General features: G+C 38.2%; 2 protein-coding genes across 3 annotated transcripts; both read left to right on the top strand.

Moving 5' to 3' along the window:
* The first annotated feature begins 540 nt into the window (after positions 1-540).
* On the top strand, positions 541-23,148 carry LOC134790863 (protein Wnt-1). The gene is made up of 4 exons (XM_063761846.1): positions 541-928; positions 7,207-7,469; positions 20,154-20,452; positions 21,278-23,148. Exons 1-4 carry the CDS (start codon positions 837-839, stop codon positions 21,800-21,802), a joined length of 1,179 nt encoding a protein of 392 aa, XP_063617916.1. The 5' UTR covers positions 541-836; the 3' UTR covers positions 21,803-23,148.
* On the top strand, positions 13,479-16,750 carry LOC134790862 (uncharacterized). Of its 2 annotated transcripts, none has more exons than XM_063761844.1 (2): positions 13,479-14,394; positions 14,689-16,750. In XM_063761844.1, the coding sequence occupies exons 1-2, from the start codon at positions 13,995-13,997 to the stop codon at positions 16,710-16,712; spliced, it is 2,424 nt and encodes an 807-aa protein (XP_063617914.1). In that variant the 5' UTR covers positions 13,479-13,994; the 3' UTR covers positions 16,713-16,750. The 2 variants fall into 2 exon arrangements, with proteins under 2 accessions (XP_063617914.1, XP_063617915.1); XM_063761845.1 differs by having other exon boundaries at positions 13,493-14,988; positions 15,624-15,731.
* Positions 23,149-26,416: the final 3,268 nt, after the last annotated feature.

The raw sequence follows: 26,416 nt of genomic DNA, 5'->3' as shown, positions 1-26,416 counted from the left end.
GAGTGGCATTAACTACTTTTTATGGTACCTAGTTACTAGGTACTTATATAGTAATTGTAAGAAAAATGCCTACTATTCCTACCTAAAAGTATCCAAAGTTACCAGCCTTGTGTCAAAAACATTGCTACAGTTAATAACAATAATTTAATTAACTACATATTTGTAAAATACTTAAGTATATGATGTAACGCTAACTTTTAATTGATGGTAAATGCAAGATTAAACCTTGCAACACTGTATTAAGCCTATTTAAAACACACGTGCCATAAATTATGTACTGGTTGCATCAGTTGCTTTTTCCTGCGCTCAATGGACTTTGTAGCGGCCCGTAAAAACTAGATCTATTGCTGCCCGCCATCTTCCTGACTACCTAGTTATACCTAGTTCATTCAGGTGGTTAGATGTTTACAGATAAACAGTCTGCGCCTTGTTCATTATCTAGATAAAGATACTGATTAAATCAGACGCAGAAAAATTTAATATAAGCTGTAAGATAATTAGTAATGACATAAAAAACCCTAAACATCGCATAATTTTAATCTTAATCGCAAACTTAACACCGGTCAATTACCTTAAGCAATTAACCTAAGTATGTTTCGGCAATGTAAATATAAACAGCATTAGCACTAATCCAAGCAACAATTGCATAACCAACCTAATGACCTAAACTCAAAGATTACAATGTGTCGAAAAAAAATAGAGGCGCGTACCAATCGGACGTAGGCAGGTGAAGAGAGACCTCCCTCCATCGCGGGCCCGCCTCGAGGCCCGGGCTCGGCCGTCAGACGTGACCGTGCGACGACCGGCCGCGCTCATGCTCTCTCCCGCCCCTTAAAATGAAGTGTTTGTGGTTATTTGTGCTCACAGTTCTGTGTATACGGTGCGACGCCGCTGGCAAGCCTCGGAGAGGACGCGGCAGCATGTGGTGGTAAGTACACTCTGTTTTCGTCTTTGGAATTTTGACTTAGCGAGCTAGGGTTTAAGGTTGTTGTGGTAACTACTGTGATTGAGGTAGAAAGATTATAAGTGAAGTTTGAGTGAAGATTACTATGTGTTGACAAAGTTTCTGTTATAAAATTGCCTTAGTCGTTAACATAACTTATACATTTAGTTATGACGTTTTCATCAATGAAACTACAACCGAATCGTACTAATGTCACAACAATTTAAGAATACCTTAAAAGTGTTAGTTAAAATCAAAAGGTTAAACGCATGTAGAAGTTGAAGTTTAGCGAAATTGGATCGTAATTGTGAGGTAGTAAAGTCAAGTTTTGCCCGCCGCCGGCTGACAGCCAGATGTTTCCCTCATATAAATCGAATGAGATAATTAGCGAATCATTAAAGAAAGCTAACGCGTGCGAGTTATAGTTATAGCCCACTAAAACTTAATCATTGACTTTAAACTAACTAAAATCTTAAATGTTTAAGTTAATTAATGATGTAATCTTCTTGGCTTTGGTTTGTTGTGACAAGTAATAAATAGTGCTGCATTAGATTTGATAGGGATTATGAAGATTTATTTGTACAAATATAACATCGTGTAGGTTTGTCGTTTATTTAACAGATAAACACTTTTATTTTTAGGTTAAGTTTCTTAAATAAGTAGTTGGAGTTTTAGATGTGATAGAACTTGAAATGAATGGTCTTATTAAACTATTAGACATATATTAAATACGGTTAGCAGGTGCACTAGATAGGTTGATTTAGAGGTTATTTATTTCAATCGGTTGTTTGTACCTAATGTTACATCATATAGTTATTATATTTACAACTATATGTATGTAGATATCTAAACACGGTAAATAGTTAATTGTATTTCCGCACAAAATGTGTAATGCAAAGTAATATTCCATTTATAGTTCATTGTTCACGGCTATAAAATATTTGTAGCCTTTTTGATTCGATCTTCCGGCTATCGATTGCATGTAATGCCACTAAACCCACTAAATGCCAGTAGCACACAATGGCTAATTTACATGTAATTGTTTACGTAAACGCTTAAAACATTAACTAAATCATTTAAATAGCACCTACCGAATGCCTTATTGTTCGACTTTGAAACCTGACATATAAAAACGTCACTTTCTGACACATATTTCATTGAAATAAAAGGTTATAAACTTTACGTTAGTGTATAATAAACAATACAGAGACTGGTGGATTGTTATTTCTAGACAAGGCGACAAGTGATCCCGGGTGACGGACGGGAGCATTTAAGTATTTGCTCTTCCTATCTCTGAGCTCCTGGTATGTCTTGCCTAATACCACACTAGACCTAGATATGTTTTAGACGGAAAATAATTTTTTTTTTAATCTCATCTCCTCACAATTTGACTGGAAAGAACCCCTAAATGGGATTTAAGTCGGCCTTTGTACTTGCCTATTCATGTTGTAAATTATACAAATAATACTACGTAATAAATTTATAGTACCTAAGTTTAGTGTTATAATTATAAACATTCCCAGTGGTACCTAGAATACAATAATAATATAATATACCTACAGAAAAACTCTAATATAAGTTATATTAGAGTTTTTCTGTAGGTAATATAACTCCCGTAATTATAAATCACGACGATTATTACGTTTTAATACTAACAAAAAAGGAATCAAAAATTAAGTTGTATCTATATTACAGCTGTAATTATAAATATTTTGTAACCTAGACTTGATAAAAATGCCGTCGGCAATGTTGCGTCGGTAATCATTAAATATGTATTGACATCTGTCATATCTACGTTTATTTATATTCATTCATTAAATTATTTTTATACCCAAGATCTTGACAATAACAATATAATAACATTTCGATATATAGCCTTGTTTGCGCATTCTAAAATAATCAAAAAAAGGAAATACAAAACGTGTATTTATGTATTACATATAAATAATTTTCATTCTTAAGTAGCTTCAACGTGTTTTGTGTACCTATATCAGTTAACCAGTTAATAGTTTCTCAAGACTTTTAATCGTTCAATTAAATGAAAGACACTTCTATCACGTTTTTAGGTCATTCTGGCCTTATCACGGGTATCAGAACTAACAGGCTCGCGTTACGCGTACTCGACATGGTTGTTTGTTCTACTAATAAACTAATTAATACATAGGTACTATAACTTTATTAATGTTAATTAACCTTTGTTAAATTCATGAGAATAATTTACAGCTTGCGGTATTGATACGCAATATAGTTATATTATTGAATGCTTACCGACGGCACCATTCCATTTAATATTTTTTATTAAATGTATATTATGTTTGTATGCTATTATAGTTACATCTATAGGTACCTTTTACTAATATATATTACTTTTTTAAAAATACAAATATGTATAAATTCGTACATTGATAACTATGCCGACGGCTTACATTTCGACGCTTCTCCATAAGTCTTATGATTATTTTAATCATTGATGATTTTTCAAAACTTCTAAAATTTTCAAAAATATATCAGCAAAACAAGAAAAAAATACGATCGCGAGTTCTTTTACAAATAACAAACATATACTTTTAGATCGTAAGCATTCTCTTGTCATTAAGGAAATGAATTCCCCTTTCGCTACTCACTTAACCAAATGCCATCTGCCGGAACCACCACTTAAAAACCGAACATTTAAACCCGCCTAGCAAAACCGCAAAAACACCTTTAAGAAACGTGCCAACGCGCGTTAAACTTTACTTTATTTTTAAGTATTAAAACTCCTACACACGCGATAAAAGATAAAACAAAATTGTTCAACTAATTTGTATTCATCACATCTCTCCGGTATAACGCTACGAAATCGCGTGCTTGTATCGCGATAACACTGATAAAGAAGGCCGTTTATAAAGATTTAAAGTTTTAAACGTCGTGTGGTTAAAAATATCAATTGAGGTTGCTTGAAACTTTAGTATGTGTTGCTGACTATATTTTTGCAATACGATATTCGTTGTATCAAAAGTCGTGCCTAGGAAATATACGTTTGCCCAGGTTCAAGCTCCTTTCTTGAAGGATGAAAAAAAAAAAAACAAAAAAAATTTTTTTTTATCATTTATACACGTGGAGTAAAACGAGTTAAAACTGTAAAGAGCTTGTATTATAGATAGGTAATTATATATGTTTAAAAAAAATGTTAGTACTAGTTGTATAAATTGAGTATGCATCACAAATTTGGAATCCCCGATATCATACTTATATTGATAGACTAGAACGCATCCAGAAGAAATTTATCAAGTTCCTCTGCATTAAACTTAAATATCCTTATGCATCCTCCAACTATGTCAATATTTGTAGGAAGCATCATCTCATTCCGTTGCATACACGCCGTGAAATCTCAGACATAGTTTACATTCTCAATATTATAAACGGAAATATTGATTGCCCTGAGTTGTTGGCTGAGCTCTCTTCCAGTATTCCATCCAAATCTACAAGAAATTTTCGACCCCTTGCTGTTCCAAATGCTTCGCGTAACTACAGACAGAACAGTTTTTTGATACGTGCTAGTAAATGTCTAAATAAACTCACGAAGGAGCATGACATCGATATTTTCAACAGCAACATCCAAACTGTGCGGCGTATCCTGACAGAGGAGTTCTTTAAATGAGCATGGCTTAGTGGAATGTGAAATTTCATTGTGCTGTGTTTTTTCTTTATTTCTTTTGAATCTTCTTTAGTAATGCGAATTCAAAATTAGTTACTCTGCCTTTGGCGTTGAAATGAATGTATAGTGCAATAGTGCTAACCACCAATTGTTTTTGTTAATCTGTATTTCTTTTGAATCTTCTTTAGTAATACGAATTCAAAATTTGCTACTCTGCCTTTGGCGTTGAAATGTATGTGTAGTGCAATAGTGCTAACCACCAATTGTTTTTGTTAATCTGTATTTACTGGTGAGAACCTGTAATTGGCTTCTTGTATCACATTTATAAAACCTATTAACATGTTAACAGCTGTTGGATCTCCGAATAGTAATAAATAAAATAAATAAATAAAATAATACTTGAGGTGCCGTCTATAGTTAAGCGATCACATGAAACCAAAACTTGGTAATATTTATTTATATAAGACAAATGACAAATAATGTTATGTACTTGTTTTCTTTATACCTACTCTAGTTACTTGTGCTAGTAAACCTGTGAAATATATTTTGGCACGAAATATACGAAATAAGTCCATATCCATTATCCATATAAAAAAAGTCTGTTGTAATGTTTAAAATGGTCGTTTGTTTTGTTTATTTCACTCCATTAACCTTTTTAGTATGTGATTATGAATATTTAATCATGTTCCTAATGCATGGTTAAATCGGGCATAGTTCTAAATATCTTTATTCACTTCTATTCAATTGATTAGTTACATTTATTTCATCATTTCACCTACAATTTCATCGATTAAGTAATCATTTTAATACTTGTTAACCTTTTTCAACCTAAATTTTTCGGTCCATGTTCATTCAATTAGACGACATTATTCATTCATGTAATGTCACCATCACATCAGAATGGCTTCATTACATTATACTCGAATGGCTTGATATTAATGTTATTAGACCGATTCAAGTTTGAACTTGTCCCATCCCGATTAAACTGGTTCACAAAATCGTTTAGACCGTATGGCTATTCCATGGTGATTTTGAACAGTGTTATTGTTACATTAACATTGATCTTAAAAATCTGCTTCTTTTTTATCCGAAAACGGCAAAGAAAAACGAGGGTTTTGATTTTGACCGGTACATACACATACACCGGTCATATAGCATACATGTGCTGGTTTGTATGTATGTTCATTTGTTCCCTCATAAGTTCAATGATAATGTAACAATTTACAACAAGAGCTGCTTCATTTCAAAGTTTGCTTAATTTGAGAAAAATGTAATGCAGCCGTAAGCGAGTTAAAAAAAATCTCAGTAAATAATTGTTTTCGGCCTTTTAGTTGTGAGTACTAAGTACCATTCCGTCTTTCATCACCCAAGGAAACGCTTAATTACCCGAATAAGAACCCAAGCCTTCCAAAGACAATATTTGTTATTTTGACACATTCATACAGGCCTTTATCGCTGTCCAAACATTTCGTGTGCCCGTGAAAGTCATTCACGATTTTTTCCCTTAAGACTCGCTTCGTATTTAGTTCCCTACTGACGTGACAAGTGCTAAGAACTATATATGGACAGGCAAATATCCTTTGTTTTCCAAGCAGTTGTAGGTGTCGATTTTTTTTGTAGCACCCAATATCGGATTAAGATCTTTTTAAACTGTCGACGCGTCAAATTCGCATCCGAGACATTATGATAAAGTTCAGTAACTTTTTGATGAGTAGAATGACCACGATGATGATGATAAGTATTGCATAAATTAAATTAAATTGGACCCAATAAAAGGTTTGATTTTAAATGCACTTACATGTTCGCATGGAAGAAAAAAGAATTACCCGATATGAATTAATTACCGTATTGAGTTTCAAAATAAGAAATTGATTTATGCAAATGTATTAACTGCTGTTGATTATTTTACCTGCTATAAAGAACTAAATGCTGTTTATGTGACTTATTTAAATTTGATGTAATCATTAGATAACAATCTTGAAATATCTTATTGCCACCGATGTTTGGCACACTATTAGGATAATTTTATTCAGACAGACTGCAACAAAAAGTTTAAGAGCAAATCGAATGTCACAGCCAAAAGAAAAAAAAAAGGTTTGAAGGAGTTAAAGAAAACAAGTTAGCGCACATAAATCTTGAACTAAAAGTAAAGAAAGCCTTAAAATCTAAAAACAAAACCGTGTCGCAGCGTCTCCACAAATTCTTAGAGGAAATGAGAATTTCCGACGAACGCGTCCATATTTACGTAACACTCGACTACAAAGAAAAGCAAATAGAAAAGTAATACCATTTCCAGCGTTTGGAGCGGCCGGCGAGTGCTCCGGGTTTTTTTGTGGCCGAAGACCAAGTTTTCGAACCGAGGACGAGTCAACAGGCCGTGATCTCGATCGCTCTGCCTGTTGACTCGGCCCCTCCAAGATTAATGCGCGACGCAAATATTTATCTAAACGTCTGCGGATTGACAGTTCGGTCGTCAATTGTTTGTTGTCTTTACCTTTTCAAATGAGCAGTTCATTTCGAGCACCCGGCCTTAAGTGGCGTTCGGATTATGTTTTTTTGGGGTGCCATTGTCTTTTGCAACGGTGACAAAAGTGGATCGTTTTTGTAGCGTTTCGTTTTGTTTCAGGGGTATCGCCAAAGCGGGGGAGCCAAATAATTTGTCGCCTATATCTCCGGGCGTGTTGTACATGGACCCCGCAGTACACGCCACGTTGAGGAGGAAACAGCGGCGGCTGGCGCGGGAGAACCCCGGGGTTCTCGCCGCAGTCGCAAAAGGAGCCAGCATGGCTGTCGCAGAGTGCCAGCACCAATTCAAATATAGAAGATGGAACTGTTCAACGAGAAATTTTCTAAGAGGGAAGAATTTATTCGGCAAAATTGTAGACAAAGGTAAGTGTCCTTTTTGTATTGTAATTGAGTCAATGTTAGGATAGGCAATCGGACTATAAATAAATAACCAATTCAGATGATTGTTACCATCAATCTAACAGTCTTAATACCTATCGAAATCACACTGATCCTGTCATCAGTGCTTAAAACTTAAACAGCCATTTTAGAAACACGCGTTCAATTTCGGTGCAAAACAAAAGTAAAAAAACTAAATCCATAAGAGTCTTTTTGGAGAAGAACAGATTATCGATGGCTTAAAAAACTTGCAATTGAAATGTACCTAAAATTGCTTTTAAATCTTTTAATGTAAAAAGTGGAGGGTTTAGAGAAGTAACAAAGAGTGGGTACAAATTAAGTGATAGTTGTAAGCAACCCTTTAGATGATATCTTCAATGGGGTAGCGGGGACTGAATAAAGGGCTCATCAAGATAAAACATCCGGGATCAATTACGTGTGCCCGAGTGACGGGAGCTCTTTTTTACATTTGTTAAAGGGAATCTGATTTTAATGAATGTTTTCGGAAATTGAGCCTTTGGTAGACATGATAGAGTTGCAATCCGTTTGCTAGCAAAGCAAATTAGCAAATTAGTTTGATTCTTTAATCTTCAATACATGTTATTGAATTAAATTAGAATAATTTGATTCTTTCATGGACTTTATAATAATGAAATCTGCAATTTGGCATGGATATGTAAATCAATCATTCTATAACTAAAATAACACATACCTAATCTAAACATAAAACTAATTAAAAAATAACTTAAATAAATATATAAACTAGGTAAATATGGATAAAATAAATTACCTACTGAAGCCCGTCCCGGGCTACCCCCGACGCAAAGGTGCCCATCACGTTCGCTGCGTTGCCACGTTGGATTGCGATGGACAACCTATGCATCAGGAAAAACCCCGAGCGGGGGTCAAGGCCCCTTTCAAGCAGGCGATTTAAACCGAAACTACTTCTTTTTGTAAATAATAAAAGTCTGACTAGAAACAATTGTAAACGTAAACAAGTGTGCTTATCAAACTATCGTGAAAGTTATCCAAAAGTATCTTTCATAGTTCGGAACCCTTAAATCACAAAATCACCATTATTCTCCACCGACTCCGCTTGGACGCTCCGCGAATATCCCTGTTATTCCGACATCACCAGTATCCAGTTTAACTGTGACCCCAAAATCCGTAACAACTATCCGTGATGAGAGCTCTACGTATACTGGATTTGTTGTGTAAGGGACCAGCAACGCATTAAATCCCATAATCTCAGAGTACTGGCACCGTAGAGTCCATTTACTCGATTTGAATGGGCGATATTATCAATAGATACGAATCAGCAAATAGATCCCCATTAGTTCCACAATACTGGTACAGTCGGACTCGTATTAACGCTGTAGAATAAATAAACTTCAGGCTACGGAGATTATAATGGCGGACGAGGAATAATTATAGTGTTTTACTCATTGTATCATTCTAAAGGTTGTCATTAAAGTCGCGCTGATGAGAAAGTACTTAACATCTTACTGGTTCTTGCTTCCCATAACAATTGTTTACTTTTAGGTTCTTTTTGTGGTATTAAGCCTAAATTCGTTGTTCAATTTACTTATTTCAGTCACATCAAGTTAGATATTTCTCTGTTTTGATCTTTATTTTAAGCATTGTACATTGTCAGTTATTTGTATAGGCAAGTGATTAGTACCTTTCCTTTTTATGCCCAACATATAGCATTTGTCCCTCTCGCACTTGCATATTGCATACCTACTGGCTAGTAAGAGACAAATGTGATATCAGATTAGATGTTTTAAAGGCTGTAACATTTATATGTTTGCTAGCTTGTCTATGCTTAACTTGGAACTGATTATTCAATAGATGAATCATATAGTTATTTTTATAAATATACATAATCATATTCATTCGTCATTAACATTCGATATACCTACTGTGTTATTAGTGTTATTAACAGATGCTGCACCCTCAGGCCGAGCGCTAGATCTTTTCGCGTGATTGTGATAGCAAACTCAATAGCTGGCAGCACTTAGATGATATTAGTTGAAGTAATCTTACGATCAGGAAATTTACGCATAAAAATTAGATAAATAGCAATTCAAAGATACACTTTATAAAATAAAAATAAAAGACCGCGGCCGGCGCACTAATGTTCATCAATGAATTGATTTTATATTGGTATTAAGTTTTCTTTACTGAATACGGCCCCGGGTTCATTGACTCAGGTAATATAACAAGTAATTGGATAGACTTTGACTAACACCTAGAATGACCTTTTAAACTGCACACTAGTGATCGTGAGAAATATTATAGTAGCCCAGTTAATTTACCGACTAGCGTAGATCTGATTTACAATAAATTAGTTCTAGTGTGTGTAAACAACAGTCAAAACATCTACATCTTGTAGACACTTCGCTAAACTCACACGGACCCAAACAACCAAATCACTTTCACCGTCCACAAAAAATAGAATGGCTTTTATCCTCCCTCATTAAGACACCAATTTGCGTAACAATCAAGTTGCTTGACTGCAAACGGTTACTTTGTTGCCCGAATCATGGTTGTTCCATCTCCGGTGTCCGATTTCGATGCTTTGTACGCGATATGCCTTATTATGAGCTCGCGAACATCTGGTCTTTTAAAAGCATTATTCGATAAAAACAGCAAAAAAGCCAGTTTGTAATTCAATTTTGTCGTTCGCAGGCTTTTTGCGCTGTTTGCAAACTTCGCAGGGGACTTTAGTGAATGATTATTCAAATTCGATTAACAATAGAATTTAACATTTCGATAAATAAGTTAATTAGTATACGATTCAATCCACTCAGGTACTCTTTTTATAAACACGTTCTTACGCAATCGTGTAAAAAGTGTCTGGCATTGATTAAAACATAAATAAAAAGTTATATCGGAAAGCTTTCCTTAGATCGGACGGAGGTCGGCGCGCCCGCATTACGGGGGTTATCTTCAAAATTAAGAGCGTTCGCTTCCATATCTCCAGCTAATTCGATCTTATTTTGAATTCGTCGATATCTGGGGCCATCCGTTTGGGCTGGAGTGCGCCCCGGTTATTGAACTCGCGTTAATGAAATGTCCAAACGTTTGCGGTAAAGATGTTTCTATTAGCCTCGAATGCAGTGAAAGATGCTATTCTTAATGTGCGCTCACGTTTCTTAGGGAATGTTAACTATTGCTGTGAATGGAGGAGATTGAGTCATTCTTTGTTGTCGGTCCGTTCATTTGAATCCTTTCTACGCTTTATAAACTTCACGAATTGTGTAACCCTATGGTCAAGTTGTAAAAGGCTCTTGCCAACCACAATATCTATGTTCAACATTAATGGGCACTTAATAAGGCTTCGTAAACGAAACCATAAACCATTTAACTTATGAAATATTCATGTAAGGTTATTGGTAACAAATCGCAATTAGATTTATATGTTTACTCAATATTAATGATCGTTAGTTTGGAAAAAAGAAACGTTTCGGGGTCGACACTACCCCGCGGCGAGACAAGTCTGTGTGGATTGGTAAATCAAAAGAATTATTATCGGTCCAGATCCGGATTATTTATTTAAATAAAACATGTAAATTGCAGAGACAGAACCAATTTAAAGTAATTGAGCACGCAAGCGATAATTATCGCCATTTTGAGAATAGTTTTATGACCATATAGGCATTAAAATTTGAAAGGAAATATAATATGTACCAATTAAGTTTCTATCTTTTCAAGTTTACTGATGTATTTTTGTGTATAATATACCTTTTAGGGGCATTATTCTATGGAAATATATTTATGTCATATCTATTGGTTATTCATATTATTATAATTTTCTGGTATACATTCTGTCTTCATGTCTTTTATGTAGACATTCCCCAGCATGCTCTTAAAACTCTCATATATATTATATTCGTTAATAAAGGACCTCGCTAAAAGAGCTCAGAGACCACCGTAGTTATAATTTCACTGATTGAAAAAACCTCAGCGATTACAAAATTTATGTTATATGCGTGTGTGTTTAGAGAGTATTACTTTATTAAGAGTACGCGCACCGGGGCGGGCGGCAGCGCGTTACTGCCGCAAATATCAACGATAAACTTTTTATACTTTGCAATTACCTCCATTTGAGAAACGCATAAAAACGCAGTCGATCGCAGCGGGAGGCAGCGTCCGTTAATGAAGCTCGCGAATCATAGCTAAATAGAAAACGCTCATCCAATCCTGGCTGACAAAGAGTTTGTCTCGCGACATAATTACCGCTCTGCTCACAAAGACCGCCCGGAAGGGCGCGAATAATTACTAATTTACACGTCGTCACAGCATTGACACTGGGCGACGTCTTCATCCCATTGTGGTGCAAACCTCAAGGATCGCATTAACACAAATGATGACAACGGCACAATGCGCTCGGGCCTTTATGCCTCGTGTTATTGTCGAGAATAGAAAAATATATGGGTCCCCGTGGAGTGAGCGAGCCCTCCTGCCGAGTAGTTTAGCGAGCTCCACGGAAGCCGCGTTTACACCTAACATCGCCTAATAGCAGGTAACTCGGCCAATAAAACCCGACCTTTTTTCAAATATTTCCTGTTTTGAAGTGTTTCGTATATCGGCTCCCAAGATTCCATCGCCGTGGGTGGATAAAACGTATAAAACGATCGACTCACAAAATAAAATGGATACAAAATGCGCTCGACGAAATATTTAATGCTCAATTAGATAAGCGTTTTAGGTTTTGTGGCGTTTGAATTGTTTTTGAGATACAGAAGTTTCGTCGCTTCGTTTTTATTCTACTCGCGTGGTCCGCTAAGGCAAAAAGTTTGTGGAATTTTAAGTTTTTGTCTTGCGAAATTACGACCTATCAAAAGTTTCAATTCGAGTTGCCCGTTATTGTTTATTGACAGCTCACTTGAAACGGAATTATTTTCGGTACTTTTTTCGAGTTTGAAAACAAATGTCTTTGTCTGTCGTGTGAATGGCAATGGGAATGGAAATGGATGGCCGGGAGCGGTGGCGGATGGTAGCCGGCCGAGTGGTAGCCGCTTTGTGCCACTCACAATGAGTGATATACGGCCGACGTAATTCTCAATTGTCGCACTGAAGGCTCGGACCGCGGAATCAATGTGAAATTATCACCCATACACGGCATAACGAAAATGAATTATTGCTTTTTATTGCCTCATTCTCGACGCGCCTTTATAGCAAAATTACCTTTACTAGTTCACTTTTGTTTTGTTTTTGCACCTTAATGTCTAGCTACCATAGCAGGTTCCTTTTATTTTTGTAACGGCACCTTAACTCGACGTTACCGAGTAATTTTTATGTGTTTTTCGACGAAACGAATCAAAGTCATTTCTCTTACTGCAAAAGATAAAATGTCATTACGCGGCAGTAAAACGTACAAATCTGTAATGAGTTCATCATAGTTCGATAGAGCCGCTCTCAAAAGCGGTCAAACGCCGTGGTTCCTTTTATAAACGAGTGATTTATCGCTGTTTTGAGTAATTACGTCCCATCAAATTTGAATAATGTAAGTCGTTGTAAATAATAAGGCACAAGAGGCGCGACGCGCGAACCGTCATAAGTCAATCCTTCTTATTAATCTTGTGGCAACACTTAGGCGTGATGACTTAATGCGGACAGAGACGTATTTAATTAGTGCATTAATATTGAATTATTGAATGATTCGGCGCGGCCAGGTGCTCGTCAAGCGTGTTAGCAACATTGAAAAACGAACTAAAGGTTCCATATTTAAAATAATAAGAATATTGTTATTTCGTTGCCATAGCGGCACTTCTTTAATTTCTTTCCTACGACAATGTAGCGTGTTTTCTATTTTTACATTTTATTTTCGCCAATTTTAAATTCCAACATCATGTGAAGGTTCGCCACAGCCAAGACCTTTTCATATAGTCCTTCTAAGGAAAAAATCAGTGCCGAAGATGGAATCACGCAATAAACTACATTGAAGGTCAGAAATCATTCTTTATCACGCCGACTTATTGAAGTCCTGAGCGGCGCATTATAAATGATAAAGAATGCAATATATTTCATTCTTCTCGCCAACGGCGCAATAAAAGAAGAGTAAAATCATCGTTTTTTCTTTCGCCGTCTTGCAAAGCCGAGCGGCGCAATACGAAGAAAAACGCAAGATTCATGTGAATGAAACGCTATGATGCACCAACTAGCGCTCTCAGCGCGTGCAAGAAACATTCGTCTCGTGTAGTCAACGTGCAATCTGAACGCATCCCTTCGTGCTCGTGCGGGCGGCAGCATTGCGCAATCCTCGAGTTCCTCGACCAATCGCAGCGCCGTACGTCAACGCCGAGAGAACGCAACACTGCGATTCATCACACAGCGATAACGCGACGACGCCATTAATTCGTTTCGTGTTTGAACAATTCAATTTATTTACCGTATTAGTAAATTACTTGTGACTCGTGTATTAGTGTATTCTAGTAGTGTAATATTGTTTAGTGATTGTAAAGTGTAGTGATTGTTTAGAGCATTTTATACAGAATTGTAAAAATGTCAGACACCGAACAAAAAGAGGCAATAGCCGCGCGAGGTCGCGCCAAAGGCTCAATCACACGTTTAAAAAACAGCTTTGACCGAGAAGCGCTCATAAATTCGCCGATAGAGTTAGTGCAAGCAAAGAAAACTAGGCTTCTAGAAGCCTTTCACGAATATGAGCGCCTCACTAGCAAGGTTGCCTCGCTTTTTTCCTCCCCACCAGCTACTCTCGCCACCGATGACGAGGAGGTGGAAGATAACTACATTTTGTTGATAGCACAGTTAGATAGCATCATAAATGTTATCCGCCTACGGGACAATCCTCAAGTGAGCGCTACCAGCAGCAGCGAAAATGGCGTAAGTGTCAAGTCGGAGAACCTCAAGCTGCCTCGAGTCGTCATAAAAACATTCACAGGTAAATACACAGAATATTACGAATTTACAAACATGTTCACAGCCATGATCGATAAGTGTACTTCCTTTTCAGCGGTGCAGAAGCTGTATTATCTTAAAGGTTTTTTAAGTGATGAACCGCTCGATTTAATAAAAAATCTGCCATTAGAAGACAACAGCTACCCAGAAGCACTGCGCTTACTGAAGGAACGATACGATAATAAAGTTCGAATTACGCAAGAACATGTTAATACACTACTAGATATGCCTACAATCACGCGATCTAATGTCACTAATTTACGAAATTTCATTTCAGTTGTCAAACAGCATCTTGCTGCTCTGCAAAACCTGGGTGAGCCGGTAGATAAGTGGGATGCCATAATAATTTGCATCCTATCTAAGAAGATTGACCTGCCTACCTACAGAGCATTTCAACTGGAGCGAGATAACAATGTGTCGCCCACGGTAAAAGAATTCCTAGGTTACGTGGAAAAACGTGCCCTAGCATTTGAAAACACTGATGTGCAGAAGGGGCCTTCGCAAAGCTTTGTCAGCCATCCTGTGGCTGCACAAGCAAAGACGTCCGCGCATCAGCCTCAGCTGCAATGTTTATACTGTAAGTGTGCACACAGATTATATAATTGCCCGAGTTTTAATTTAGCTTCCATTCATAAACGCATGGAGTTCGCTTCAACAAACAACTTGTGTAAGATTTGTTTGTCGCAACACAAGCGCAAATGCAAATTTCATTTTCGGTGTAAGGTGTGCAAGCTACAGCACAATAGCTTATTGCATCAAGACAAGCCTACTCCTTCTGTAACTTTGTCTGCAACTAGGAATAGAGCCCATAATATAATATTGCCTTCTGCTCGAGTCAAGCTGATTACTAAGTCAGGGCTAGCAATATATTGCAAGGCATTGTTAGATGGTTGCTCACAGGCATCGTTCATTACACAGAAGATTGTGGACAAATTGGGATTACCGATGCAAAATACTAGTTCTAAAATAACTGGTATCAATAATGCCAAGCATGCGATTGACAAATGTATAAACCTTGATGTACATTCTGCTGTTTATCCATTCAAAATAAATGTCAATTGCAAGGTTGTTGATAAAATAACAACAAAGTTGCCACAGATTCCTATTAACAAGTCGCACATAACATTGCCTACTAACTGCAAATTAGCCGATGAGAATTTTAATAAGCGTGGTGATGTGGATTTGCTGCTAGATGCTGGTGTCTTCTTTCAGATTCTTCTGACGCAGACGAAGAATAATGGAGACCAAGCAACCAAACAGCCTATCGTGACTGCGGGCAGTGCAAGTACTCCGGCACCGAGCTTTACAACCTCGAGTGCTGCAGCTTCAAGTACTTCAATAGCATGCGCCGCTACGCCACAAGGTCCTACACTAGTGCAGACATCATTTGGCGTGATCATCGGTGGTCGAATGCAGCTACCTGCAAGAAAAAAATCCAAACAGGTAATATCTTTGCTTTGTAGGGAATGCAATGTATATCCAAGCGACCTGTCAAGTGCTTTTGGGGAAACTGAAAAGGTGCCTGAGATTTTCTTAGATAAAATACCAGAGCAAGACTATTGCGAAAAACCTTTTAGGGAATCTACAATGCTAGCAGATAATAAATATGAGGTCTCACTGCCCAATCAGGTCCCTTTAGAGCAAATCAACTCTGAGTTAGGAAAATCTTCTCACTTGGCACTCAATCTAGAAAAGAGGTTGCATGTGCCACAGAATCAAACTCTTTTCACAAAATATCATGATGGGCATGGGCAATTAATCCTGCATAATGAAGGTTGTATCTTTTCAGAACATTCACCTGTGCCCACCAAGCTGCCTGAACTGAAAGCTGATCATACCAGTGCTCTGTGCCTTACAACCACAGTGCACCACCCTGATCTCTTTGAAATAAAAAAGTTCTCTACTGTAGCAAAAATGACTTGTGTTCTTGCATATATCCTTAGGTTTTGCAATCATGTCAAACTGACTTCTCAGAACCTTAAGGGCTTCCTAACTATAATCGAGCTCGACAAGGCCCTCATGTTAATAGTCAAACATGAGCAAGCTCAATTATTTTCAGTTGACTTAAGGATGCTGCAATCTCACAAGCAAGTTAAAGGTAATTTAAAACCGCTAACTCCCTTCCTTGATGGCGAAGGCATTATACGAGTTGGTGGTCGATTGCAAAACGCGTTGCTTCCTTATGCTGCACAGCATCCGGCAATATTGCCAAAACAGTCACCCATAACAAACTTGCTTGTAAAAAATGAGTATATATGTTTACTAGATACAGGACAAAATGTAATCTTATGTTATTCATGACAAAGGCACCGTATAATAGAATGTTTAACCACTGTAAAAAAGATTCATAAATGTGTAATATGTTTCAGACTGAATGCTGTTGCTACAACTCACCTGATGTGTTTCATGCCTGCACCACGGTTCACTGCTTCGTGCGAGTTCGGTATTCGTAGTTATAATAATACGTAGTGACAATTCACCTCCTCTCGAGTAGCCTATGGCGAGGGTAATTAACTTGTTCCGGGGAAGGACGGCATATTACGCGCAGTTGAGCAACCCTTGGCAAAGCGGTCATATTCACAATAGGTCTATTAAAAATATGTGTACTGCCTATAGATATTTAACTTAGCCTAATTTTTAGCTTTTAATAAGTGTCTAAAGTACCTATTACAAAGGTATGTATTTAAGTGTAAACAAAGAGCTTACATATATATTTATTTTGTTCTGTTAAGATTTGTGTTGATTAATCATCAGTTGTTTCTTTAAAAATAAATAATATAATTATAATTTATTGTAATGAATCCTGTCAAATGTTGCTCATGTTAACATACGCATTTAAATTTATTTAATCTCGTGGCGCAGTAATGTTAGCAACATTGAAAAACGAACTAAAGGTTCCATATTTAAAATAATAAGAATATTGTTATTTCGTTGCCATAGCGGCACTTCTTTAATTTTCTTTCCTGTAACAAGCATGTTTTGTGTGGTTTCTAAATAAAACTCAATTTTTCCTATTTGAAATCTTTAACTTACAGTCCACAATCTACCTATGAAGGCCAAGACCTTTTCAAAGCGTCAACAGTGATTAAGTTTTATTTCGCACGAGCGATCGTCCGATCCGATTTACGAGATTTTGACTTTTATAAATTCCCAACGCCTCGCCTTAACTGCCAATCCTCGGGATGGAATTATCGCTCGCTGCTCGCTGTAAACCGTACAGCCGACCATTCATTATCCGCACAGATAATCCACCGACAGCACTTTATTATCAGTTATAATAATAATTTACTTTTATAGATTAACATTACTCATGTTTGTTCTTATTTGACTGCGATTTGATGGGATGAAATGGCCATAATAAAATAATAGGGCACGTTTAATATGATTATTTTAAAGGCATTGCAGGCGCGCGCAGGCGCTATTGTTCGTGTCGCAGGTTACGTATGGCCGGTGTCGGATTATAGTTGTTTGGGCGGTTAATTAGGCCCGAAGGACATTTACATTTTATTTAATGCCGTGACTAATGCGGCCTCTCGGATGAAGCCTCTTTGCATCTGTCATAATTTTTCTACGTCGCGATTTATTCGCAAAACGCGACAATCGGCTTTGTGGCCGGGGAAACCGATGGGCTTGGTCACGGACACAAATTGCACAATTATTTATAGTTGAACAAATATGTCTCGTGTGATAAAACACGTAGAGGTATTCCTAATTTATGTTGTAGGTGAATCATCGGTTTGGAAGCCTCGAAAATTCTCACAGAGCGATTAAAACGCGCAGTTTATTAATTAGTCATACCGTTGGTCAAGAAAGAGGCAGCATTAAAATCTCAGCGGGCACTCATTCACAGATGTCTGTTGACAGATGTGTGGACAGATATCTACGCGTTATGAAGCCGTTTATTGGGCGCAGCACGTGGTCGGGCACCTGGCGACTCCCCGCGGGCAGACCTCCGCACTCGACGCACCAGACCTCTACCGTTTTATAACCCAACTATAAATCGGATTCTTGCGTTAAAGATAAAAACTTATTACTTGTTATAATGTTGGAGAGTTTGTTTACAAAGCGCATGGATGAAACCGTGTTAGCCGAAAGCTATCACTTTACGATTGTTATTTACGTGTGCCATATTTAATTGGCCCGCACCTATTCGTTATAGTTAATGCGAGAGAACGTTTCCAAGTCATTACTGAAGATAAATGCCCTGCTCTGCGACGCTCGTATTCGTATTCTGTACCGTGAATTAATTTCGTCCGAGCATTGAATGATGGCGAAATTGACATTAAAATTCCCAGTCGAACGTCTAAAGTAATTGCTGAATAAAATACTTTTGTATAACATCCCAAAGCGAACAAAAAGCGGTCCCGAGCGGCAGTGTGCGTCCCGTAATTTATATCGGTGCCCGATGACATCTCAATAAAAAAATGATTTCATTTGCTTATTGAGTCCTTAATAACGCTGGCGCTCCGGGCTCGTTCCACATATTTTTGATATAAATAACAACAAATACGCGTTCCTTATTATTTTTACATCCATAAAGGAGTCATTCGTTTTTACCGAGCGGGAGGTGGCCGGTAGCCCACCAAAGGCGTCGCTGGCGCGTCATACACTCGAGATCGTACGGCGGGAGGTGACAAGGCCCGGCATTAGGCCCGCATTAATTGCTAATTTTACGTTAATCGAGGGCCTATCTCGTGAGCGATCGAGGGTTTTATAGCCTGCGAGGAATTCCATCCCGTCCTTGACGCGCAAGACCCCTTAATGAGAGCTACACTAACAATACCCGAGGTATTAATACGCATTACGCCGTAAAATTACAATGTATACGCGAATTAATAACGAGATAATGTCCATACGGGACAGCCGAGAAAGTTTATGCACATTTTTTTAAACGAATGTAAATTTAATTATGTTCGACGGCTAGGCGGTCATTCATTATTCATTCGGGTCCGTTAATAATATCGTCTCGTTGCGTAGACAAAGAGTTGGGCTCGCTTTAATCGAGCACTGGGGTTATTAAATCGATATTAAGAGAGAGGAATCGACGCGCGTACCACTTGTAATGATCAAATTTATAATCTCTCGGGTAGGTAAGGCACTTCTTTATTTTCAATCGTGGAGATATAGATACCCTCTCTCTTTTAATTGTATTTTATGAGTATTTGATTCTAATGCCGGCCATTAATTATTTATAGCATTCGATACGGGATGCGCTGCGCTCGTCCTCGGATGAATGGGCCTGCGATGTTCGCTTTATGCTCAAACTTCATCTTAAATCCGGACCGAACATGACTTATTCTGTTTGCTCGGAATGTCGTCCCCGCTTTTAATTAACATACCCATAAATTCATAAAACGACAATGGGTACCTCAATATAATTAACCTAATACCGATTGTGCCACAGGGTCTGCGCCATATACGATTTGTTTACGACTCGTTTTGAAATATTTTAACACCTCTCCTACCCTTCGCGATAAATGTAATTAAAATAAGGCCCTCCGTTATTGGAACGAATTAATTTGTATGAAATGCCAAACATGTCAAGTTGAGAAATGTATTGAACCATTCCATTCGCATACCGCAGTGCATATTCGTTTTATTATTAACTCAACGTAATTAGTTATTGCTAATAAAAAGCAGCTATGGGAGTTACAAAACTTCGTCATTTATTGTGCGCTAAGGGCATTACCAATGTTACGGATTTGGATTTAAAAATCTACAATTTGTATTATCTTTTCCTAGGTTGCCGAGAAACTGCGTTCATATACGCGATAACGAGCGCAGGAGTAGCGCACGCAGTGTCGCGGGCGTGCGCGGAGGGCGCCATCGAGTCCTGCACGTGCGACTACTCGCACGTCGACCGCCAGCCGCACCGCAGCCGCTCCGCCGCCGCCGCCAACGTGCGCGTCTGGAAGTGGGGCGGCTGCAGCGACAACATCGGCTTCGGCTTCCGCTTCAGCCGCGAATTCGTCGACACCGGCGAGCGCGGCAAAACGCTCCGAGAAAAAATGAACCTACACAACAACGAAGCCGGCCGAGCGGTAAGTCGATTGGCCCACTCGATCCATCAACGCTTATCCAATAGCCACTTAGCCGGTAGCACCTCATAAACATCCATTAAATAAAACAATCGGCTATCGAGCCAACGACAGGCATTGTCGTCTGGTGTGTTTACATTACCATTACGGGTGACGATCGATCCTCGCCACTTGACGCGTCGCCCGTGCATTAATTACGCCGCGGGCCGGGCCGGCGCGACCGCCACCCATTCGTTGCGCTCGCGCAGCTCCCTCCCACCACACCCACCATTTGCATACCCACTGTCTGTTCCCCCCTAAAATTCATCAAAAAGGGACGACGGGCGCCTCGAGCCACCCGGCCGCATCATTAAGCCACGCGCTTAATTCCTGTCACGACACACGCACTGGGTGTCCACCTGATGAATATTCACGACATTCCATCGATTGTTTTACACATATTTGGACACTCGACCATACAATGTGAATGAATAAATACGCGTTCCGCGTTCTACGAAGCGCCAGCGCTCGGGGATAGTAAAATATTTACTGTCTCCGTCCTCACGTCATTTATCTACCTTCTAAGAATGATGAATGTCCCTAGAGCATGATTTATGATCGGTCCACACGCGGTGACGACCGGCCCACCTCCTCACGATTTGTAACAATTTGCTCGATCGTGAGATGCGATCGACGGAGTGCGCTTAAGGAATCATCGATCACTACTATCGACGCTTATCGAAAGAATTTCAAGATATTCGTACATCATTATGTATCTAATGCTTCTATCGGAGACCCCCTCCTAGGCGCAGCGGCAATTCAGTACTAATAATATTATTTTGTTGGCAGCACGTGCAAACGGAGATGCGGCAAGAATGCAAGTGCCACGGCATGTCGGGATCCTGCACTGTGAAGACGTGTTGGATGCGGCTGCCGAGCTTTCGGTCGGTGGGCGATGCGCTTAAGGACCGGTTCGACGGCGCATCGCGCGTCATGATGCATAACGCGGAGGAGGCGCCCGTGCAGCGCAACGACGCGGCGCCGCACCGCGTGCCGCGACGAAACCGGTACGGCTTCCAACTGCGGCCGCACAACCCTGACCATAAGTCGCCGGGCGTCAAAGACCTGGTCTACTTAGAAGCCTCGCCGGGATTCTGCGAAAAGAACCCGCGGCTAGGCATCCCCGGCACGCACGGGCGCACCTGCAACGAGACGAGCATAGGCGTCGACGGTTGTGACCTCATGTGCTGCGGGCGTGGCTTCAAGACTGTAGAGATGACAGTCGTGGAGCGGTGCAACTGCACGTTCCACTGGTGTTGTGAGGTCAAATGCAAGGTCTGTCATACCCAGAAGAAGGTCCACACGTGCTTATAGGCGTCAGACGTCGGACTGTGTACCAGTTACACTTGTGATTAGAAACTCTGGTGGTTGTGACTCGGACTCGAGAGTGGACCCGTTTGAAGTGCTCCGAGGCAGATAACGGACCGTGTATATAATCGCTTTACTTTTTCTTCCATCGGAGTCGACGAAATCGTAATTCATGTTGACTTATGTAAATAGTTCTATATCACTGTTTATTTCTTCTTTTTTACGCGTATAATTGATCCGGCGTGAAATTAAAATAAGCGATATACTGTGTAGTAATCTCGGCCCACTCGCCCGGTTAATTTATTTGGCTATTAAGTGCGAACATGTGATCTAGTAACGTTATTTTTTGTGAACACTGTCATTCGGAAACTAATGAGACCAGTTTAATGACGATTTGTTTCTGTCAGCCTGTCATCCCTGGTACAATCGGAATTGGTTTTATTGGTTTCCTTATGCAGTCAGGTGTATAATTTATTTATTTTAGATATGGTACCTATACGTATTATTTCCGTTTGACTGCGCTCCGACTGGAGACACCTACGCTACGCTTATTCTGACTTTAATTGATATTTCTTAATATCATTTCAAAGTTGTGTATAATAGATAGATTTTGTTTTTGCGGATAGTTATACTTGGATATAACAATTGCAATGATTATATCGGGTTAATTAGTTATATTAATGCATCCTACTGTGCACGCACGTATAACTGTTGCATCAAAAGCGAAATTATCTTATAAGTATAATTTTCATATTATAATTAGGCTTGTTATTGGAATTTGTGTCTTATTCCGAAGGCATAGGGTGTCTTCGCGGACGCTGGGAGCCTGTTATCAGCCCGCAAGTAGTCGTCGTAAAAGTGTCCCACATTACGAGATAAACGCTCTCGAGAATTTTAATTAAATATTAAACGAATTAAATAATCAGTATTATACGTATAATATTGTATGCGTGCTGCGTCCGATAGACCGAGATAATATGCACGCGAGCTTGACACATGTTGTACGTACATTTTATACATTATGCTCGTCCATTTACACTGTCCTTAATAATTATATGTCCTTATGTAAAAGCATGTGTGTTACTTTTAGTAACTTTATATTGTGCCGATTTTACGGATTTTAGTAGAAGTATCTACAAAACTGTTGATTGATGCATGCGATATAAAAATTGATGATTTTTAACTGATAATCTTAACAGACCACCGTTGATTTGTTTCCACTAATGAATGATATTATGACAGATTGTAGGATACCCGATGTATCCATTGAGTATGGGGCGTTTTTGTAGTTGATCGTAAATTAAATTTGCTGTCGTACAATTGCCAAGAGCATTTACGAGCAGACAACTATTTACTAATAGATGTAGTGTAGCATTAAAGGCTGATGCTAAACCAGACGCGTTTGCAGAACGCCTTCAGCTAACGTAGAGACGCGTGTTCTAACGTCAGTTGTAATGTATGGAATTACATGTCAGCTGTTACAGTCATTCTTTCAGATATTACAATCAGATATTACAAACACACGCATATTTACGTAGTAATCTGAATCCTTGCTGCTTGACGTATTCGGCATGGCTCGGCCTTTAAGTGCTTTCGGCGTGACGTTTCCATTCTCAGTGGATATAAGGCAATACTCAATGTCAAAATAACCGTACTAAACTTGACTGTCCAAATTCGATAGTTTGCCTCAAAGGGATTTATTATGAAAATATATCGTACGTGATATGTGATATAAAATAGTTAGCCAGTAAGTAATAGGTAACCCCTGCTGAGCCTTCGTGTAAGGACATTATGGCAAACATATTGTCATAGGTTTCTTTGTAATATTTATTGAAAACTTGTTTTTATTGTGCATGAATTTACTTTAAAACGTTGCTTTAAAGTAAATGAATGATTAGATGAATCGGGATAAAGAAAACCTTTCCATTTTTGTGTAGTTTTCTCATTTTGTAATAAGTCCATGTTTTTTTGGCCCTTATTCACCTGATAATAACAATTCGTCATAGGGTCAGGTGGGGTAAATATAAGACACGGGTAAAATAAGACTAAGTTTTTAACACTCAAAAACTTATACTACTTCATTCCTATTACATTTAAAAAGAAGCCTTGTATGTAGACTTCTTTTTAAATAGAATAGAAATGAAATATAATACGTTTTTAGGTGTTATTTTTACCCGCTTCTTCTATGTATTTAGCCCACCTGACCGTACGTTTTTTGGGTCTACATTATGAGTATATATGCAAGGAAAGGAAACTAGCGACAATCTTTACTTGTAGACCCATAAATACATATACGACAAATTGTCATTGCCAGTTTTCACATGGTCATTACATACTTACTTAGTTTTCATCAGATGAGGCCAAGACAGACTCATTATTAGTTATTTACTTTACACATTTTTACACGTTAAATGCAAAGATTTTCATTATGAAGATTCATCTATATTAGCTTAAGGATTCCTAATGAAACGTAAATTATTCATTTCCGATTTGCAAACATGTTTTGCGTTCAAAATTAGATGATTTCGGTGTTATATGTGCTGATTTGAAAGGTAACCAGTGGCAATGTAAGTTGTAATTTTGTACGAGAGCCGAGTGGTAACCACGAGGACCTGAAAAGACTGAAGTATTTTATAATTTCGTAGTTGTAATATCCATGACGGATTTGTAAAGCCATTGTTTTGAATTTTAACATGAAATCTATTGTGATAAAAGTATTTTAACCTTAATTTAAAACAACCAGTAACCACAGATCAAATTAAATTGGTGCCATTTTAAATATTTTCCTTTTTAATTTTGACAGTTTTATCAGTTTTTAAAAAGTATTTCCGAATAAAATGCAGTTCTTTAAATTAATTTTACGCATGTAAATAAACTCTTATTATGATATTTTAAGTTATTTATGAGAGTAGAAATTTTAATTGTAAATCTTAGGTAAAATACAATTGAAATCAACTGAACTAATCTGAATCTCACTATTGTTGAAGGTACCTTTTGAAATTATATTTCGTCCAATGACCACTTTTGGGGTTGACACATTTTATTATAGTATTGGTTGTACATTAGCAGTATCTATTTATAATTAAAATATTGATTAGTTGTTACTAAAAATACAAAATCAATCAAAAACACTGGACTCTGTTTTATTCCCATATCATCAACTACTTTTTACCTGCAACCTGCAACTTTGACAGCGAAAAACAAACGTGACAAAGAATCAATTAAGCGACTATATTACCTATATTATAATTCACACAAGTTCTGAAAACTGCGACTTAAGGTAGGTAAAAGTGAGAAGTAGCTTCATGCTCGCTCGTTCATAAATAGTTGTTACAACCATCAATCTTACAGCGTTACAGCAACAAGTAGATTTTTGAAATAAAGTAGGAAAAATTCAAAATACACCACAAGCAAGATACGAACTTGCGACTCTGGGGCACTGGTCCATTGCTCTTTCAACTAAACGCTTGTGCACAAATCACGCGAGGCTCGATAGGGGGACGGTCACGAAAAAATCACGATAGATCACGTTGGGGGAGGGGGTTATAAGGAAACCTCACGTGTATTTATCTACAGTGAACGAAACTAAGAAAAAAACCAACCACATGAGTAGATACTTTTTCTCGGTTTCGTTAAACATAAATCTTCACACTGCACTTCAAAATAGCGAGTCTATTTAACGAAAAAAGAAAAATAAACAAGATTGTATATACAATACTATTTATCTTAAAATTAGGTCGAATGAAAAAAACCGGCCAAGTGCGAGTCGGACTCGCGTTCCAAGGGTTCCGTATATTACACAATTTTTAACAATCAGTGCCGGATTAAGATATTTTGATGCCCTAAGCATTTCTAGGTGCCCCCTCTCCCTAGGGTCATCAAGATTACATTGATTTTTTGGTAAATTGAGAGAAGTTCATTGCCGCATTACAGCTGAGAATGGAAATCAGTCACATCATTTTATCACGAAAATTGACAGTGCCGCAGCAGTAATGTTGCAACAGAGTACCTAATGCTGTTGCAGTCGCCACCCGAATGTCACCTTTATCATAGCGTAGAAAGTAATAGAAACGCGAGCGAAGCGAGCGCGGAAATTTTTCGATATAAAAACGCAATATGATAGACAGTTGTACATTTTTACTTTTAGTATGGAAATCAGTCACATCATTTTATCACGGAAGTTGACAGTACTGCAGCAGTAACGTTGCAACAGAGTAATGTTGCTGCAGTCGCCACCCGAATGTCACCTTTATCATATATCCTTATAAAGTAATTGAAAACGCGAGCGAAGCGAGCGCGAAATTTTTTCGATATAAAAACGCAATTTTAGTTTTAGTCCCAACCAGGCGCGAATCCAGGATTTCATACAGAGAAGGGATGGGACAGTTTTCTATCAGCCTAGCTTCACATAGGGCTCGATATTTAAGGGTCTCAGCGAGGTTGTTTTCATGCATAAAATATGCAAGAAAGCAGAGAGCTTGGAATTGAATTGGCGAAGTGTGAGAAAGGCAGTAGGCCCAGCTGCGAAAGAGGAAAGCTTGGATTTGGATCCACGCCCAAGTGTAATTAAGGCAGAAGATCAACTTTGCCGTAAGGCAGAAGGCCTCGCATAAGACCTAA

This window comes from Cydia splendana, chromosome 5, assembly GCF_910591565.1.
Source record: "Cydia splendana chromosome 5, ilCydSple1.2, whole genome shotgun sequence".
Taxonomy (NCBI): Eukaryota; Metazoa; Arthropoda; class Insecta; order Lepidoptera; family Tortricidae; genus Cydia; species Cydia splendana.
This window is presented reverse-complemented; position numbering and strand designations above follow the sequence as displayed.

What these genes read in the sequence shown, in the direction of transcription:
- LOC134790863 (XM_063761846.1), top strand. Translation starts at nt 837, where the DNA reads ATGAAGTGTTTGTGGTTATTTGTGCTCACAGTTCTGTGTATACGGTGC. An exon ending in GGACGCGGCAGCATGTGGTG is followed by an intron (nt 929 to 7,206) that starts GTAAGTACACTC and finishes GTTTTGTTTCAG; the next exon opens with GGGTATCGCCAAAGCGGGGG. An exon ending in CGGCAAAATTGTAGACAAAG is followed by an intron (nt 7,470 to 20,153) that starts GTAAGTGTCCTT and finishes ATCTTTTCCTAG; the next exon opens with GTTGCCGAGAAACTGCGTTC.
- LOC134790862 (XM_063761844.1), top strand. Translation starts at nt 13,995, where the DNA reads ATGTCAGACACCGAACAAAAAGAGGCAATAGCCGCGCGAGGTCGCGCC. An exon ending in CGTCATAAAAACATTCACAG is followed by an intron (nt 14,395 to 14,688) that starts GTAAATACACAG and finishes ATTTCATTTCAG; the next exon opens with TTGTCAAACAGCATCTTGCT.